General features: G+C 43.2%; 2 protein-coding genes across 3 annotated transcripts in view; one reads left to right on the forward strand and one right to left on the reverse strand.

Annotated features, from left to right (window-relative positions):
• gask1b (golgi associated kinase 1B) overlaps positions 1-2,215 on the reverse strand; it is a 6,818-nt gene extending 4,603 nt beyond the window's left edge. Inside the window, exons 1-2 of the mRNA XM_068715212.1 lie at positions 1,211-2,215; positions 232-449 (exon numbers count right to left, since the gene is read on the reverse strand). Coding sequence (XP_068571313.1) covers positions 232-449; positions 1,211-2,093 — 1,101 coding nt within the window. The 5' untranslated portion in view covers positions 2,094-2,215. The remainder of the gene's footprint in view (positions 1-231; positions 450-1,210) is intronic.
• Positions 2,216-3,617: 1,402 nt separating this feature from the next.
• tmem144b (transmembrane protein 144b) lies at positions 3,618-10,630 on the forward strand. 2 transcript variants are annotated; one of them, XR_011103400.1, is made up of 13 exons: positions 3,618-3,758; positions 3,864-4,034; positions 4,205-4,327; positions 4,711-4,810; positions 5,527-5,604; positions 5,733-5,811; positions 6,025-6,104; positions 6,640-6,758; positions 7,135-7,254; positions 7,865-7,962; positions 8,343-8,616; positions 9,859-9,912; positions 10,134-10,167. XR_011103400.1 is itself a non-coding variant. In XM_068715213.1 (12 exons), the coding sequence occupies exons 1-12, from the start codon at positions 3,668-3,670 to the stop codon at positions 10,218-10,220; spliced, it is 1,200 nt and encodes a 399-aa protein (XP_068571314.1). In that variant the 5' UTR covers positions 3,618-3,667; the 3' UTR covers positions 10,221-10,630. The 2 variants fall into 2 exon arrangements, 1 of the variants encoding a protein (XP_068571314.1); XM_068715213.1 differs by lacking the exon at positions 8,343-8,616 and having other exon boundaries at positions 10,134-10,630.
• Positions 10,631-20,111: the final 9,481 nt, after the last annotated feature.

The following is a 20,111-nucleotide window of genomic DNA, read 5'->3' on the forward strand; positions in this document are numbered from 1 at the left end:
TTTGCTCTTTCTTGATCATGGGATGAATTTTAAAGAATTCTCAGGAGATGTGAACTCAATGCCAAAATGTGACGAGAGCGCCGGGCCTTCCACACAGGAAACCAGACATCTGTTTGGCCAAAACAAGGATGTTTGCAAAAGTCATTCATGAAGCATTTTTTTTGGACTGCTGTTGTTTTAATTTATAAATCAGTCTTCCATTATGATTGGTCTTCAAACGGCGTCTGTTACCTGTAACAGGAAGTCAAACAGAGCCAGTTTACTCCACTCGTCGTGATGAACTGTGGAGCAGCCAGAGTCAGGCTTCGGGTTGATGTTTTTACGCCAACATCTCTGCTTCAGGGAGCTCTGGTACTCCCCCCACGTTAACGTCACGGCGGACCGGCCTGCCGCACGGCCTTCTGGGTAGAGAGATGCGTCCCATAACAGCACTGGGCAGGGCTGGCCGTCTAAAGAGGGAGGATGAAAGGATTACATGGCCAAGTTTCAGCAACTGTTCAGTCTCAGTGACGATTTTAACTTAACTGAGCAACGGATACTGCACACGTCATCGGTGGTTAACGAATACACACTTGCACAGCGTGACCTCATTGTTTAACTTGGTTACTTTAGCAGATCAAAACTGGACATTTAGAAATAATTCTATTCTTTCATTTTGCAAAGCATTCATTTTAAGATGGAATATGGGTGGAGTGAAGAAGAAAGGGAAGTGGACAGTGGCTCTATTGTCTCCTGCTACATGCACACCTTGTAAGAGTGTGCTACCATTCCCAAAGTTCTGGTAGAAGTTTGAATTTATACCAAAAACAACCTGTTTTATTGCACTAGTATTCTGCCATGGAAATATGTGCATATTGTTTATTGATGCGTTTTGGCTCTGAATATGTCTGGACTGGCTCTGATCTCTCCACATGAGTCCAGACTCCTGCGGTCCTGACAACACGAGTCTCTGTGTGTTGCTCAAAAGCACATGGCTGTTGGATCTTCAGCACCCATCTCTCTCACCACTAGACTCCAGAACACCTGATTTAACGGTTTGTACTGTACAAGTCAGTATTTTAATGGCTTTGCCTTCAAAATACCTCAAAAGAAAGTAAACTGTCTTGTTAGAAAATGACATGTATTGTCCTCAGATATATCCTCCCCACCTCCCCACCGCTCTCTCTTTCTTTGTTTCGGTCACATTGTGTCCTGGTGTCTGTGAACATACCGTATAAGAAGCTGAACCTTCTGCTCACGGCTGGTAACGTCCTATTGAGCCCCAGAACCCGGTCCAGATGAAACGCGAACACCTCAGTTTGGTCCACGGGGCTGCTGATAACTCCACACTGCCCGCCACACACACTGCTCCGTTGCGTGTGTTTCAGGTTGGTCGTTGAAACGCTCGTCTCGCCCTCAAATACCAGGAGCGGCGGAGAGTCTCCGCGAGAAACTTCTTTGATGCGCAAAACTTTGGCGTCCGCAAGAAAGCGCATGTCTTTCACGTCATGTGGGCTGAGCCACGGCGGAGCCTTCTGGCTGTATATGCGTATAGAACTGACGCGAGAGCCTGCCTGTGCGTCCGTGAGGGATGTACGGATCATTTCCAGAGATTTGTAGTACACATCCCTGGTTTCTCCCCGTGAAGTATTGGATGCAGATGCGCGTTTAGTTTGGCCCGCGTCCCGCTCCAAAGTGCCAAGTTTGTTCTGCGTAAAAGCTGAATACGCCTCATCCTTATTCCTCCTCACCTTTCTCCTCAGTTTTGGTCTGATTGTACCCCGAATATGTGCTGGTTTTAAGCGCTTAGACTTAAGCGTTATGTACACCACGTTGGACCGTGTCGGGACCACAAAGCTCGCACCGGTCTGCAAATCCACAGAGTCTGTAATATCCAAATTATACAATCCACGGGTGTGCCGGTACTTCTCTCTCTCGATCCTTCTGTCCCGGTGCTGCTGCTGCGAGTATCCGACTTGTGAAACCACCACCAACAAATAAACAACACACGCGCTCGCAATGATCAAACTCCTGTTTGAAAGAGGGCACCTCCGAAAGCTGCTGGTCAGTCTCAGACAAGGGAAGAACAGCCAGTGAAAGCGAGACTTCCCCATTAGAAGTTATGTTGTTATCATGGTTGACTGTCTTTGACGAGCCAAACTCAAACCGGGGAGGAGCGCGCAACTCCCGAAACTCATTTTGGAAGGAAGGATGTGGCCACAAGCGCACGAAGACGACTCCGTGTTTAGGGGATGGACGGGCTGGGAAACCACCCTCCAACCCAACGTGAGACTCCTCGAAGTTTTGATCTTTCATGTCTTCTTTTATTGCTATAATCCTCTATGGTAACACATGCAGCATGAAAGGGACTCTTTATATCAAACTTCATTACATTTTCTGCAAACGTACTCAAGCTATAAAAAGTAGCCATATTCCCTGATATTGTGGAAGTCCTCCCACGCTACATGTCACACGAATCGTAGACGTCATGGGTCATATTGTTTGATTAAATCAAAATACAGAGTTTTGAGGTGAAGGTCATTATTTAAGTTGAAGCGTTAAGAACATTTGGCCCACGATCCGTCACGCGTTTTAGGCGACATCTGCTGGTCCTTCATTCTTAATTGTCTGGCTGCAGACTTGACACACAATAGAAACGAATAGAATAGAATAGAAATGTGAAAAGGGAAACAGTTAAGAGCAGGAAACACATGATCCCTCCGGTGTAAGGGAAATGCAGGCTGTTGGCAGCAGCTGCAGGATTTCCTGACCCCAATACCAACATCTATTATATATATAGAACTATTGTGTTGTGGCCCTTAAAGACGACGGACTTCCAGATGAGCGCGTTCCTCCTCAGACAGGCAAAGCAGTCTTTAAACCTGCAGAGGCGAAGGAAGTACTTAGACCAAGTATATACAAGTACAGAAACACAAAAAAACAGTCATGCATTCAACGTTTTACTTCAAACATTTATTTAAAGTAGCCTTCCAAAGGTAAACTATGCAGAATGACCCATTTCACAATATTTATACTATTCAGACACAATATATATTATTGGAATATACTTATTGATGCATTCATGTGAAGCTGGTAAAGGTGGAACTAATTCCAACGAAGCCTACAGTATAATATATATGTGCTGGACAGCTTAACCTCTGTACTGTTTATCTATATATCATACATTGTAATGTTATTAATCTGATGCTACAAAGTAGCTAGTAAATAAGGTAATCAAATGTAGTTGATAATACGTATAATATCTGAAATGTACTGAGGGTAGAACCACAAGGTAGCAGAAAAATAAGCAAAGTACAAAATTGTCCTTGGGTACAGTACAGTAAATGTACTTAGTTACTTTCCACCACTCTGAGCCTAAAACAGCAATATTGAAATCACGTATTCATGTATTTGTGTGTAATGCTTGTTTTGAAGTTTAGAGCAATTCATCACATTTAATAAGACAAAGACGTGCTGTAATGCATTTACACTGTGCGACGTGTTTCCTCCTGCTCCGTGTCTCCGCTGCAGCGTGACGCGTTGGATTGAGTGATTAGATAATTGGCAGCACCTGGCGGAGTGTAGCCCCTCCCCTCTGCAGACACACGCGGCCTCTAGCTGTGTGTGTGTGTGTGTTTTTTAACACCGTGCACCAGCTACATCATAGCAAACTAATATTTATGTTAGAATGCTTGAAGCAAAACTCCCACCTCTGCTTGTGTGTGTTAGCGCATTATTGATGGTGAGCTGTCATAGCGCTGAACATGCTGCTGAACGAGGTACGGGAACCATCACCTGTATGTGAAAGGAGAAGCCTGAGGCTGGGCTGTTGTCAGAAATCAACAATACTGGGAGTTTTTGTTTTTGCTTGAAAATCCATCCAGGTGCAGAGCTGGGAGAAGACGCTGGAGGAGCTGGCAGCCTGGAAACATTTGAGTTCACCTTCAACTCAACCAATATGACTAATTTGGCGTATGGAATTGCTGCCAATGTGGTTGCTGCGCTGTTGTATGGAAGCAATTTTGTTCCTGTAAAAAGAATAGAGATGGGCGATGGTAAGCACACAACACTTGCTTTTCTTCAAAGTAATATGTATGTAAAGCAGTTGTTGAGTGTTCTAGTGGTGTGTTCTAGGCCTTCATGAGTGTGTGTGTGTGTGTGTGTGTGTGTGTGTGTGTGTGTGTGTGTGTGTGTGTGTGTGTGTGTGTGTGTGCTCTGGTTCCAGGTATGTTCTTTCAGTGGGTGTACTGTGCAGCGATATGGATTGTATCTATGTTTGCAGACTTGGTACTTCAGTCGCCCAAATTCTACCCTTTCGCGATGCTTGGAGGTGTCATCTGGGCTACAGGTAAATCGCTCATGAAGCAGAACACCAAACCCACATCGGTGGTGCAGGTTTTCACGTGGTCTCATGGGAGGAAGTCTCCTTCGAGTGTGGATCGGTCCGACGGCACACGATGGACTTGAAACCAGCTTAAAGGGACCGTAGACCATCTTGAACTGATGGTGTCGATCCTGTTCCTGTGAGATGTGACGCACTTTAAAGGACACTTACTTGTCCTGATCTCACCAGTTTATTAGGTACACCTAGCTAAACCAGCGTTCAACTGTAATGTGCATGAAGTACGCCCAAAACCTTCTTTGCCACTGCTGACTCTATTGACATTTGTGGAACATCAAGGGTCTTTAAGACGTGCGTGTTGCTAACTTTTTCTCCTTTGTTATCTACAGGGAATATAGCAGCTGTCCCAGTTATTAAAGCGATTGGCCTCGGTCTTGGGAGTGTGATTTGGGGCTCTTCAAGTGTGTTGATGGCCTGGTCCGGTTCATGGTGAGTCAGATGAATGTATGCTCCTTTAGCCAGAAGGGAGAATACGTTTCCTTTCTTTTGGTTGTGATATTTTGCTCAAACTGTCGCTCTAACCCTGACTGCAGTGCATCTGACAGATAAACTGTGAAAAAAGTTCTGCATCCGAAGAAGAAGAAAAACTATCAACTCTGAGACGAGGAGTCTCTTACAGCAGCTGTCAATCAGCTTGTAAACTCCGATCAAACTGTCAAAGTATGCAGCGCCAGTGTTGTAAGGGACCCTAATTGATCCTCGATACCTCTAGTGTACTGTTTAGCTGTGAAATGAGTTTGCTTTGGACAGGGCTTGGTTGTGGCTGGACTGTTTTTAAAAATGGTGGCCAAGTCACAAACTTTCTAATTTTACGGCTAAACTGTAAAAAAAAAAAACAGGCAATGTAGTAACAGAATATTGATTCATATTTGATCAGCACTGCCTAGTTTGACCGTTTTGATCAGAGTTCACGTTTTTAGTTGAACTCTTTTGGTTGTTTTTCTTCATGTGTAGTATTTTGTAAATGCCGATAGTTGCACTGAAAGGAGGCAGAGGAACAGATTCTGTACTGTCCGGATATAGTGACAGTTTATGCAAATATGTTATATATATTTGTATGTTATTTGCTGGGTCCTGTAATAGAGATGTCAACCCAGGGTCACTGTGATGTGGCACTATGTCTGAGTCCTGACTGTCGTTCACAGGTTTGGCTGGTTTGGGAACGCTCAGGATGTTTCCAGGCCGATCTTGAATCATTTTGGCGCTGGGTTGTGTCTGCTCAGGTAAACTGCGGAGTCTTCCCTCCTTCTTGCCAGTGCGATAGTTTAACAGTTGCAATAAAACGGATGATTTCAGTTTGAGTGCTGTTTTGGATATCGGAGGAGCGATGTAATGTTTGTGTTTGTTCCAGTGGCCTGATTTTCCTCTTTGTGAAAACGGACGTGGAACTGCATCCCAACTCTGAATCGATTCCACTACTTCTAGACAGAGTGAGTCCATTGATTCCATGTTGGTTTACATTTCTCACCTCCTTCTTGTCGTGTCTGACTTCACTCAAACCAACAGCAATAGACCGATATCCTCTGAAGGACAATCAATTCCTGCCACTTCTTTATCAAATTGATGACATTGTGTTGTTTCCTATGCTCTGACGGTGCCGTTGCTTTATTGGACAATGTGACTTCATATTTCATCGTCTGCAGAGATCAAATTCGTGCAGCTATGGTCCAAGTTCCTCAGAGTTCTGGATGGACGTCATCGGACCAAAGACCAGGCGGTTCATGTGAGCTCAACTCATTAGCAGCCAGTGAGCTGCGTGCACATTTATTGTTCTTGCAAGGTACAAGCATCGACAGGGGAAGGTTTATGAAACGTGGTTTATTTGATCATCAATAGAAATGTTCCCCCAAGGAACAAGGACAGAATCAGACGCTTTAGTCTCTACAGCTGCTGGTTGGGTTTAAAATGTCCCATGATTCGTCTCTTGGCTCGCGTTTTCTTTTTGAGTTAACGTACAGTAAGCCTTTCCTTAAGTCATGACTTCAACTATTTCACAATGAAGACATCACTTTGATCCCACTGAGGAAACGTATTGCTGCCTTGCAACAGCAAAGTGATATAATCAGCAGGAGGAAATGTAAGAACTTGATGAAATGAAGCGATCAAACGGCAGAAATCCTTAAATGAAGGCAAAGAAATAACGCTGCGAACATAGTGATGGACTTTAAAAGTGCATGCGAGTATAGCGCCACTAGTGTAAGTAATGCACTCTGTTTAGCACTTTTTAAAAATCATCCATCATGTCACTCTTTGACTAGAGGCTGCCTGCTTGCTGCTGTGTCGGGCCTGCTGTACGGGTCCTCCTTTGCACCCGTCCTTTACATCAAGAGCCGTTCATCATGTCCTGACAGCATGTTCCTCGGAGCCAGTGACCACGGTACGGCGTTCAGCGTTTTAATAGCTGTCCTCACTTTTACCTTTTTTAATTTATTTTTAAAGATGCTATCGATATACTTGAATTAAAAGCTGGAACAAAGATTAAAATGTCCTGTGCAGGTTTAAGACTGCATCACGCTGTTGGTCTATAAATAGCTCTGGATCCTCCAGAGAACCATCCAGACTCTAAAGTCTGTGTGGTCGCTCAAGGATCAATACAAAGATGTTCTCCTCTTTTGTATCGCTTCAGCTCTAACTTTGGCTGTAATGACAGACCTCTTAAAAGCAAAGCGAGGAAATTGATTTTAGCTTTTTTTTATTGCAAACCTAGAGAGATGAACACAAAACTACAAATTCTTCTTTCCACTTCTTCACAGAGCTCGACTATGTTCATGCGCAGTGCTCTGGCATTTTTGTCGCGAGCACGGTGTACTTTGCCATCTACTGTGCTGCCATGAATAACAGGCCCAGGGTCTACTCCCGAGCCGTCCTACCAGGTAATCCACACTTTATCATTATGCGTTGAATCATTATATTTACTAAAATGACGGCTCGTTTACACTCGGTTACCACGTCACAAGATGCACCTGTGCGATCTAATGCATTCACCCCAGGGTGAAATGACAGACTGTCGTCGGTATCAAATGCATTAGATTGCACAGGTGCATCTGTGCATCCTGTGCTCTAGTGAGTCACACTAATGGATCCCAATCTGGGGATTGGGACCCCCCCCCTCCCCTCCCCAAGGACCCCCAAGATCACTGCACAAAATGTCCCTCTTACAAGGACATTTTGTCTGTAACTATAAAACCTGCTAGTGCAGTGAGAATATCCGCTCTCTTTGCCAAGCTGCATGTGTAAACACATCCACTCGGGGGATGTTGGTTCAGGGAAAGCTACCGTGGATAAACATGTCCACTCCAGCCCCAAAAAGCTGGCATGCAGTTAATGAATACCTACGTTTTTAATTTGTACCTTTTTTCTCATCTTATTCGTCTTTCTACTTGAATACAACTACCTGCATTGTGAACTACTTGCTTGTCAGCTGTGCTTGTGTGCGTTGTATCGTTTCTCAAGGACGCTCCCGTGTCTCCTCTCACTCTGCAGGTCTATTGTCTGGATTGATGTGGGCGTTGGCCACGTACAGCTGCTTCCTGGCCAATAACTACCTGAGTCCGGTCATCACCTTTCCTATTGTCAGCACAGTAAGTGCAACATGCCCTGAAAAGCCGAATGGGCTGGGAAAATTGAAATGCTTGTGGTTGGCCACCACTTGAACTGAGCACTCTGCACATTTTCAATTTGAAAAGGTAAAATAATGACTTTAGTGGGGTTCAAGTGCTCTAAGTTTAACATGTCAACGTCCCCCTCTAGCCTGAACGCGTCAGAGACTCTTGAATTTGGCCAGCTGCAGACCAGCATGATAAATTGGTCAATTCAGACATCATTTTTCATCTAACTATGAGCAGTTTTCAGCCAAGCTTGGTTGAGCTGAGATTTTGAGATGTCTGTCTCTGGTTGTGATGCTGCTACAGAAAAGCTTTCCAGAATAATAACACAGTTTTTTGTTTTTTTTCCCCATAAGAGCATCACTGCTGTGGCTATCTGCACATTATATTTGGAATAAAAGCATCAAGATTCATCCTCTGGGGACAGTGGACGTATTATTTGTCGGTATAAATACCATTGACAAAGGTGTTGGTCACGGGGACATTTTGACCTAAATGAAAGACGACAGTCCAATCATCAATGGTTTTTATCTGGAGGCAATTTTCATCAACTTGGCTCGCCAGATGGTTTGTTTACGAAGAAGCACCTGAGAAGCACACCCATTGCACACTGCAAAAAAAACGTGGCAGGTAATAGGATGAGCTGCCTGTCAATCAAATGCTTAAGGAGGCAAGTTGGGAGAAGAGTGAAAATGTATTTTCCATGGAGAAACGCCTTCAGTGCCACTAAATGCTCTTCAGTTGTGATATAACTGATGCTTCTGCAGTATCTACCCAAACCTCTTTAGCAGCTGTTGATTGATGTGCTTGATCGATACGTTGCCTCTCCATGTCGAGACACACACACACACACACACACACACACACACACACACACACCCTTTAGCTCCTCACAGGACGCTGATTGGTCTGTGCTCTGACGTGCTCTAACATAAACGCGTTATTTGAAGCCTGGCTAGATGGATTTCGTGTGATATGTGACGCCACGAGAATCTAGCTGCCGTGCGAGATGACATTTTAATTACACTTCAGCCAGACTTTGACAGGATGAACCTGCTGTTCTTGGGCCATGGTGAGTCAAAGCCCCAATGCCACCATGCATCTCCTATTCCCTCATACCATTGTGTTGACATTAATGCATTTTCCTGTCTTGAAAAGCCCTGACAATAGAAAACTAAAAGTGCTCAGCGTGTAGTTTGGTTCAAAGTAACACTTTCAGTAATTGCGTGTGATGAACGTTGCCGCTAACGAAGCTTTGGGGATTCGTCGTCTTGCTCTAATCCCCCTCATAAACAATGCAAATACTGTTGCATGTTTAAAAACTGGCTCTTAAATGTGTTCATTAAATCGACTTATGGAAAGAGATTAATCTGTCCATGCATGTTAAGGCAGTATAGATGGACAACGGTATGTTAATTAACAGAGGATGCACAGCAGCGTTATGTGCATGTAGATCCATGGATGAAACGTAACAAAAACACATCATAAAATAATCGGTAAGAGACTTTTGGCATTGAGCACACAGGCAGACTAAAGTGCATGTGTAGCTATAGCTCAGTTCATCAGAGTTCAGCAGCTTGATGGAGGCTGGAACAAACGATGGGTTCAGGCTGTTCTTCTCCTCCCTGATGGCAGATGTTTGTGTTCAGAAAAGAGATGCTGAGAGTCGACAATGATTTTCCCTTCACAGCTGTTTTGTGCATGCTGGAATGTCTTATCTCAGGATCCTACAGCATCGCTAAATAAACTTAATTATTTAACCAACTGTTATACCTTTTGTGTGTGTGTAGAAGAATCCACGTTGGTCGTTTTGAAACTGATTTAAAAGTGAACATGAATCCTGGTTTGATGTCTGCTTTCTTCACTCTGTAGGGATATGGTCTGGTTGCAGCGCTGTGGGGAACCTTGGTGTTCAGAGAGATTAAGGTAAGTGTGCCGCAGCACTGATCATGTTCAGGAATCCAGATCGTCATTCATTGTAAATTAGCTCTAATACACGTTCACCAGGGAGAACACGACTTCATCCAATGAAGGTTCACTAGTGAAGCTGCCATCCAGCTGAAATTGGAAACGAGATTGAATTCCACTGGAACGAAAAGAATCCACAGTAGCCTCCAAACATCTGAAACTCGTGTTTTTCCTCTCAGGGGTTGGTCAACTGCTTAATCTTCACCGTGGCCTTCTGCGTTGTGCTGACCGGCTGCTCGCTGACCGTCCTCTCACAGCTCTTATAATGCAGAAGAATATTTTCATGATGTACATTAACTTGTGGTTGAGCCGAACAGAAAGCTTGTTCTCCTGTTGGTTTTGGATAAAAGTTATTTTGAAGTCTGAGCTTGAACATTCGGTGACATCACAGGAATCGCCGTCTTTCTTTCTGGTTTGTTCAAAGAAGTTGTGAACTTTGTTTTTGTTGTTGAAAATAAGTTTTGTCACTTTTTTTTTTTTTTGTAATTTGTTCAGTTGCTACTCACTAAAACACATCATTTCTACCCGATTGATCACAAGCTAACGTTTGGTCTCACTAAGATGCTGCACATTTCTATTCATCACTGGCACGGTGGTTGTTTGTGTGTCACAAAATGATTCCATTTTTGTCCGCTCCAAGAAGCATTTTAAAATAAATTGCTTCATATAGAAATTTGGCAAATGGTGTTTGTGTTTCTATCAACACTCGCAGCTCATATGGCCTCGCTCACGTCTCCTCACAGATCGCTTTGTGTCGTGCTGTGACATGAAAGCAGCGTGCTCTTGATTGATTTGGTTATATGAGAGAACACAGATGAAAGCACGGAGTTGAAAGCGTGGGTCCTCTCAATAAATATATATATATATATATATATATATATGGGGCTAATTAAATTCCATAGGAGGTGGTGGAAGGTGTCTTACTGAGGTTATGTGTTCCACGAGTAATCAATTAAAAGTGACAACATATTACAGATGAAATCAAATCAAAGACACGATGCTGCTACTTGGTCTGCATGAAAGTTAAAATGTTCATGAAGAACAAGCTTAGGCCGCAGTATTGACGAACAAAAGGAGACCAGAAGCGTGAAGAGATGACCATGCATTGGTGATTGTAAATCTATCAATTTTGCATTTCACTATAATCATTTTCTTTGAGAAACCTTGTGGCTAAACTGGTTAATGGCGCTAGAATATCACAACTTTATGATTACAGTGGAAGGTTAAAGTATAAAAGCTAATGATTATTTGAATGCTCATGGATGGAGGTTTACAGTGAAGGAAGACTGGAACTGTTTTTGCACCACGTCCTCATGGGGACTCCCCCAGGATTTATGAGGAAGTGCCCTTTTTGTAAACTATTTTTTTTTTTTTTTTTGTGTGACATTTACGCTTCAGCAGCCAGGTCACAGCGAAGACAGACGGACGGACGGACGGACGGACGGACGGACGTCGTACAAATGTGAGACGACACGGTTTCCTGGATTAGACGGGTTTTCACGGAAGGCGACATTTAGCTGGAAGAACTCTGAACACGATGCCTCTTCATCAACTTTAGATCTGTTTCTCTGTGGCAGCAAAGTCATAACGTGTCCTCATTGCTGGTGGTGTGAGAGTTCTGCTTGATTGATGGTTAAAGAAAGAAATGTCCAGTTTAGCATGACATAGTGTTTAGCGCTACCTTGACATCTTTGTGGGTTTGCTGGGAGGATTCGTAGAGCATCAGGACACTTGAAATTGAACTTTTAACTGATTTAAATCTGTTGGATTTTGATATCCATTATAGCTGGAGCCTATGCTTATTCTCACACATCACCTACAGTATGTTAAACATGGCAGACAGCTGTGTTCTAAACATGGCTAAGCTAACCAAATGCTAACTAAAAACACACACACACACACACACACACACACACACACACACACACACACACACACACACACACACACACACACACACACACACACACACACACACACACACACGATGATGTGAGGAGATGCTCAAGGCCGTGAAGAGAAGAGAAGTTCTGAGCTGTTTTTCATTTCATCCAAATGAACCCCTGAAGAGGTTCTGAGCAGTCTGTTATTCAGTGCAAAACATATTTTAATCTCAAAAATTGTACCGCATTTAAATTTGCAAGTTAAATGAAAGCATGAAACGACAAATTTGACTTCTCTTTCACGTTTTGTTAGAGTACAGAGAGGACACAAGAGTTGGAATTGCCTGTTAAGTTTCTCTAACACAATCAGTATTTGTGCATTCAAAGCCACATTCTGCTCCACCTTTTGGAGAGTGAGGCATAACATTGAAACAGACGTCCGTTAAAACCAGAGCAGTGTTTGTGACGCTTTGTGACTGCATGGTGAAGAGGTTGAAAAGAAAAGGCATCATTCTGGTGTTGTCCTCTTAAACAGGATCAACACCGAGATAATTCTTTCCTTTTTTTAGCGACGTCAATTTTGGATAACACAGTGGCAGTAAAATGCTTTGTCAGCTTGTTAAGACGTTGTAATTGTGTACATAATTGGTGTGTGTGTGTGTGTGTGTGTGTGTGTGTGTGTGTGTGTGTGTGTGTGTGTGTGTGTGTGTGTGTGTGTGTGTGTGTGTGTGTGTGTGTGTGTGTGTGTGCACGCATGTGTGTGTGTGCGCACGTGTGTGCACGTGTGCGTGTGTGTGCACGTGTGCGTGTGCGCACATGACGCAACGAGGACTAGCTGATTCTACATCAGGCACTCGCAGTAAAGGTCCGTTAACTCGGTACAAACAAGGCAAAGCTACTGGCTTTGATGTTTTGAAACCAAAAGCTTGGGTACCGTGCAGAATTGCCCTGCTGCACATATTGTACTGAACCACTTTCGTAAATATTTCGTAATATTTTTGAGAAGATGGTTACCTCTTGTGGAAATATGAAGCAACAGTAGCTTAGCTTAGCATAACTACTGAAAACGGAGGGAAACGCCTTGCCCTGTACAAATGTAAACATTGTTTAATCTGCACAAAATCCAAGGTGTACTGGAGTCTTCTTGTAGTATTTATTTGTACAGATTAAAGAAACGAGACTTAACCAACTAGTTAATCTGAGTTTTGTAGGTGGATTCTGTTACAGTTCTGTTGAGCAGAACCAGACTTGTTGTTTTTCCTATTTCCCGTGTTTATGCTAAGCTAACTGTCCGCAGGCTGTGGCTTCGAGGAGGCAACCCATGCAAATAAATCCAGAGGATAGTAGTCAAAGGAAACACAGAGTCTGTGGTTTGTATGAATAACTCGGATGAAGAGGGAGGACGATACAGCAGCCGTCACCGTGACATAAATAAGGAACGAGGATCTTGTATTTGGATCGGTTTTCACAGTATTACAGCACATGTAGGAACATTTTAACATAAACTTTCACAGGCAGTCAGCTGATGCCTAATTTGAATACACGTTCGGAGTGACGCTTCCGCCTCTGCCAGTCTATCAAACGGATGCTTGCTGTTGGATTTAAAGTCGAGTGCAGATTCACATGTGACATCAGTCCATCACGGTGACGGGTTCGTTCAATGCGTGAGATACTGAGGGCAGGATAGATGTCATTCAGTTCAACGTTCTGCTCCTCAATCTCCATGTGAACCTGTCTACCCATCAACAAGATGTCTTCAGAGGCAGATTAGAGTTACAACCGAGCAAAGGTTGGATTTAGATTCAGTGGTTTTGAAAAATGAAATGAAACATTTGCATACAATTTTGAAATGGCGCTGTTCCGTCACATCGGTGTGTGTTGAATAGTAGTTGTAAGCAGTAGGCCTGTGTTTGAATATAGCTTCCATTTGTGGTATTTTATTATGATTTTATGCTCTGCGACTGGAGGGGGAACAGCTGGCTCTCTTTTTTTTGTTGCTTTTTGAGTGTTTGTCTAACAACTGATCTGCTGAGTACATCGCCACCACTCCGCTGCAGTGTGCGGGCAGAAAGCTTGGAGAGTTTGTGTTTTTGGCCAGACTCTCTTTCCCTGAATACATCGGTGCTTGTTCTAGAGTTTGAATAAAGTGTGTTTTAAGATGCTTTACGGGCCATTTGGGTCCAGACCGGGGGGATAAGCCAATAGTGGGTCGTATTCACTCGATCACATAATACGGGATGTTGCAGACGCACCTCACGGAGAAAATGCGCTGTGAATATTTGCATGTTTTAATTTAACTGGGGTCATTGAAGGATGGTGATGGTGTGTTCTCACTGTGGTCAATGTAATAAGAACATCTGTGTTTTTTTAACGTGTCCGTCTTCGTTTTTATTGGATACTTTATGAACTTATTTCACACTAACTCGAATCTATCAATATTTCAGATTTCCGATTTCCATTTCCATGTGCATTGTTTGTAAAGTTAAAGATCAATGAGTGCAATCACTTCTGTTCCTCCAAATCTCCTTTAATCAAGAGAACACAGAACTACATTGTGTTGATCTTCAGTGTAGTTAAGCTTTTCTTAAATGCTTCACGGGTATTTCCTAGAAATTCATTTTGGCCTCCATTTGTTGATGATTTGGCAGATGTTAAAGCATGTTGCTGTAACGCAAAACACAGACGTTATCGCAACATAATATTCCATGAACTCTTGAGTTAAACGGGATGTAAAACACCGGCTGCACTGCTCTCTAGCCTTTTTATTTTATGTTTTAAAATGCGTGTTCTCACATCCCCGGCTGGCTTACGGTCATGCTGTATGAGCCTTCATTTGTCAGCCGTCTCACCCGCAGCCTCTTGATAAGGTAGCAATGTTTTTGAAGTGTGTTTTTTTTAAAGCTCATCTGGCATGCAGGGCTGGTTCTGCTAGTGTGTAGGTCACCTGCAGGGAAGCTTCAAAAAGGCATAATTAAGAGGAACAGTTTAAACTGCTGTTTTCAGAGTGTTAGTACTGCCTCCAAACTTGTGTTTGCTATATAAAGACTCCCATAATTTGAAAGCCCGTTTAGTATATTACCATAAGTAAATTTCCCCACAGAGAGCTTTGTTCTCCTTCACCTATTTCATGGGAAACGTAGCCTTTCTGTTATAGTCGCCACAGGACTCTCGCTAAATCAGCTACTGAGGGTGTCTCCGTGGAAACGGCTACTGTACCCAGGGTTTCATTAAAATTGTGATAGTTATATTTATCTCCCCTCATCTCACGCTCTCTTCCTTAATTTCTCTAATAACTCAAGAGCCGGCATCCCTCTCCTGAGCGCCGACAGAAGCTCTTAACAGGACGCAATTAGGCCCCCCGGGGGTTAGGGTAGCTTGTGAATCCACGTGGACACATATTTGCGCGACTAATGGTCATTTCAGTCCGTTGTCGTAATCAGAATGATGAGGTGCGTGTGTTGGTGATGTGAAACTCCCTGAGTGCACTGTTTGTCTACAGGATGCTATGAGATGTGTTTCTGCATAGAGTGCCTTGTTAGGATGGGACACAAATAAGTTTAAGGTCATTAAGTAACTGCATCCCTGCATTAGGTGCTGAAGAAACGTGTTGAATTGTGCTTTACGGAGGTGTATTAAAGTGTGCGTTAGTTAGGCCAGGCAGTTAAGGTGTTACTAAGGAATTGGTCAGGAAAAAACCCAAAAGATCACATCTGAATGTGCAGTTACTTAAGCGTCAGCCTCTGCAAACATTCACTCTTATGTCCCACTCAATGTCATCCCATTCAAACAAAAAGAGCCAATACGAGTAGGTGGAGTTAAAACGCTGTTAGACCACTGATCGGCCAGAGATTATCGCCATCAGCTCGTCACAGGAACGTCATGCAAAAAACCTGCCGTTTTCAAAATGATGCCGAACTACGGCGTGCAATTGATGGAGCGCAGACGTCCCTCTGTTGGGTTGCTAATGAATTCAGCGAGTGTCGCGTTAAAGATGATGTCGCTGCAGTCTCGTGCATTGTCGCCATAGCAGTCGGCAATCCCACCTGCTTTTGAGGTGGTGCTACCAGCAGTCAAAAAAATGAAATGGAGAAAATGACCTGGTACCGGAAGTGAGTTCAGTCGAGTCGAGCTGAACCATTCAGTGGAAATGAGGCATTAAACTCCTGGCCCCACAGTGGTGGAATGAACTTCCCACTGACATCAGGACAGCAGAGTCGCTGCCCATCTTTCATCAGGCTGAAGACCCACCTCTTCAGGAAGTGCTACCCTGAGCCTTCAACTCAGCACTTATTGTTTTCATACTAGCTTGTTGCACTGATTGTATTCGTATTACTTATAGCACTAACTGTTTTTCTTGTTTCTGTACTTTGGCTCTGAGTTATGCTCTGCTTCAGGCTCTTAGATGCTTGTTTGGAAAAGGAGATGTACTTATGACTTCTGGTGACTAGTAGTTCTTTTGATTCCCAATGTTGATGCACTTATTGTAAGTCGCTTTGGATAAAAGCGTCTGCTAAATGACTGTAATGTAATGTGATGTAAACTGTTGCTCCAATTTCATTGGACTGAATAATACGTGACAGTACCTTAACAGTGCACACATTTCTTATTTTATTTAAATGCTTATGGATATGGTACTTTCTGTCAAGCATTTAATCTTTTTCCAGGGAAATGCTCTCGGCATGACCACATTAGACTACAGAGAAAGAGAGCGGGAGAGTGAATTAGCCTGAAAGAAATAAAGCTTAGAAACTTGGTCGTTACAGAGCAACAAAGCCCTCAATACAATACCACCAACTGTTCTATTTGTACTTTAAACAAGACGCCAAAGAGAATGTGTAAAGAGACCTTCTCTCACTGTACATGTACACAGAACCACAATGGCTGCTTTGTCTAAATCTTTAAAGGCGGTTGAGGGTGTTCACACAGCGTGTTGTTGAGGAAACGATCAAAAGGTGCAATGATCACATCACGTGCTCGCTCATCAAGGAATGGTTCGAGTGTACTTTCAGCGCGTCGGCATAAAAGCTGATATACTCGAGGTCGGAATAATCTCACGATAAGTTTCAGAAAGCTTTTCTAGAATTGATGATTATGAAACTGGTAGCTCTAATCAGGCCATCTGCTTGGTTCACAGCCGTGATATCGCTCAGGGTCAAAGACGAAGACGTGAGAACCGACGTGTTACAGGGAAGCGAAAGGAACTTTCTTTCAGATACAACGTAGAAGAAATAGCTTCTACGAAGTGGAAACACTTCAGGTTAACACTTAGTTTGATCGAGCGGTGCCCTGGAGTTCACTGCATTGTTACAAAGTTTCTTTAGGCCGATGTCAAACTTCCTACCCTTGCTGCCGCCGACCGAATGCTTTGCTGGATGGTACGTGTGGAAGCGGTGCCTGAATCGAGACGCAACTGTATGCTTCAATCAGCTTCAATGGCCAAGTATGCGTCGTGCATATGTACTTCACAGATATAGAGAATAACTGGAGCAACAAAGCCGGACATATAACAGTAAAGAATAGACCGTTATGTACACCTCTCTTAAACACACAGGCAAAATGGAAATTACATGACAATCAGCCCAAGACGGTGGCGTGGTGCTTAAGAGGTTAACGGCTGCACCGTCCAAAGGTACGCTTGATGTGACGATGTGCTGCTTTTCTTTGTGTCACGTGATTATGAATAAAACATCTTTATTAAGTTTTGGACTGTTGCTTGAAACGGAAATTATGTGACATCATTTTGGGGCTTTTGGAGACGGTGACGGCAGCGTTCACCAACAGTTTACCGTCTTTGTACCAATGTGTCGTAATAACCAAGATGAGCCTCTCTGAAACAATACGCAAAGGTACTAGAATTTCAATAGATAGTTGGGCAAAGGCAGTAAAGAAATGCTGAAATCGCTTTTAAAATTGCCGTTTTTGGTATCTTGCAGAAGATGATACGGACAAAAGGGTCTCCCTTTGTGAATGAGGCCTCTATTGGACTTCTTTTCTGTTGACACTTGTATTTCATATAGGTTACTTTTGATGTTATTGACATTCTCCCTCTATTCATTGTTGTATCGCTCTGTCCTCTTATCTCCTGGTATGTGATGCCTGTGGTCTGAATGTGTTCTATACAGTGTATAACAGCCACAGCTCGCTCTCTTTTCAGCAGCAAGATAAAGTCTGATAGGATGATGCTAAACATTAGGTTCAGGCAACGAACCGTAGGTCTAGGAAAAAGAGGATTTGTTGGGTTCAGGCAACAAAAGGAACCTTCGGTTTAGTCAACAATACCACTTAGTTAGCACACTGGTCTCCGTTGCGTCGCCACGTGGATGCGTTTAAAAATTATCCTAATTAACGTTAATTGGCATTGTTTCTGCGGGTACCGACAATAAACGGACCGCTGACGGTTCATGGTCATCTCGTGGACATCTGGGAGACCAGGCTGTTACAGGTTTTGTCTCCTGAACTCCTTCGGCATGACGCTTGGAAAATGCAGGGATGTGTTTTTACGCATTTTCTGTCAAGAGTCCTCTTGTTCGTCCTGCCCTCTTCCACTCTAGCGGATCCGTCTCGAGGCTCAGCACTTGTTGCTCATCTCGATGAGCTGTCGGGCTTTAAAAACGTCATATCGCCTGAGGATCAGATAAACCCAACTCCAATCTAAAAAAGCCACCGCAGGAGCCGAAAAAGCAGATGGTGAACGTCGGGCGTTTCACTCTAATGCTGCTGTAAAGCAGCGCTTTGAACGGGTCTCGTCAGATCCCATGCATTTTAGCTCTAAAGAGCTCATCTGGGTGATTTCACGTCTGTGGCTTCAATAGGCAGAATGTATGAAACATTTGAATTTTGAGTACTGCATTACCCAGAAATCCTGTCAAGCGAAGCCGTCCGAGTTGGTGAGAAACATCACATCACACGCTGCTCTGAGGTTTTCTATTTCCCGCTCCATTTTCCCTTCATCGCCTCTTGTGCAACAAGTTCCCCATCAACGAGCCACGATCACATACGACACACGTGATTAACATTAATACCGTTAAACATGCAGTGCATTGCTGCGTTTTGAACGAGTGTGTCGTAGAGCAGCCTCGGTGAAAAGTCTGTACTTTTGAAAGTTGTCGACATGTGTTCGCTAACTACAGCTTCTGTCCATCAGAACACTCGACACACATGACAACCTATTACCCTCGGGGGCAATTTTCTCTTCAATGGGAGGAACGGAAGATTACTTGACCTTTTTGGAAACGCTCAATCGACTTCTTGCTTTGACGATCTATACGGGGTTTTTTTTCTTCTCTGAGCTCCGGTGAAGGACATGTTGAAGTCAATTGCATGTTACCTGTGAAGTAACAATACAATGTCCATATAGTCGATGGGCTGCAGCCTTGAAAAGCCCACTAGGCAGATGAAACGCTGCACAGAGCGCTACCGCTTGTTTAATTCAAGTTTAATTCATAATATCGAATGCGTTGCATGGCCAAATTATTTTGTTGATCATCATAAATACATAGTGTTTAGATGCCTCCTTGAATATTGCAGTTGCAGAGCTGTTCTCTGACTCGTGTGGAACATTAAGTAACTGTATTTCCTCTCTGTAATACAGCGAAGCAGACGTAAACAAAAACAAGAATGCTGCATGTTATTGATATCACATAGTCATCAAGTGTATCTAATAAAAGGAGTTTGAATATTACCACTCGCTAATGACAGCAGAAAAACATTTTCAAATAAATAATAAGAAAGTTCAATTAAGTTAAACAAATTCAAAAGATGACGTGTACATTTTGAGATTTTACTCTAAAAGAAGTGTAACTGAAAGCTGGAAAACATGTAACTGTATATAAAATAAATGCTAAAATGAACCGGTTTTATTCTTTATTTTATTTTTATATATCAAATGATGTCATGTTTCTGCTTCCTGTTTGCTCATCTGGCAACTGATAGACCAAACACAAACACGACGGACAAATAAAACTGAATCTGCAAGATGCTTTACAGAAAGAGGAAAAGAGTGAGAGAAAGAGTGAGATAAGAAGTGAGAGAGAACAACGTACTGTAGCGACGCTGTGTACAGTAAGAGCTGGTAGTAGAGGGGTCGGGCTGTCACTTCAGTAGAGCAGAGGGCGGGGGGGGGGGGGGGGGGGTTACCTGTACTGTGTTAAGGTTGTTAGACCGGGACAGAAGAAGAAGAAGAAGTGTGCTCGATGAAGACTGTATGAAACCCGTATGTTCCCTTGTGAGCTGCTCGACGCTATTGTTGGCGGTTTCTGTCAATAAACCAGTAAA

The sequence above is a fragment of the Cebidichthys violaceus genome, unplaced genomic scaffold (assembly GCF_023349555.1).
Source record: "Cebidichthys violaceus isolate CVI_PGR_0920_01 unplaced genomic scaffold, fCebVio1.0.p SCAF_2, whole genome shotgun sequence".
Lineage (NCBI taxonomy): Eukaryota > Metazoa > Chordata > Actinopteri > Perciformes > Stichaeidae > Cebidichthys > Cebidichthys violaceus.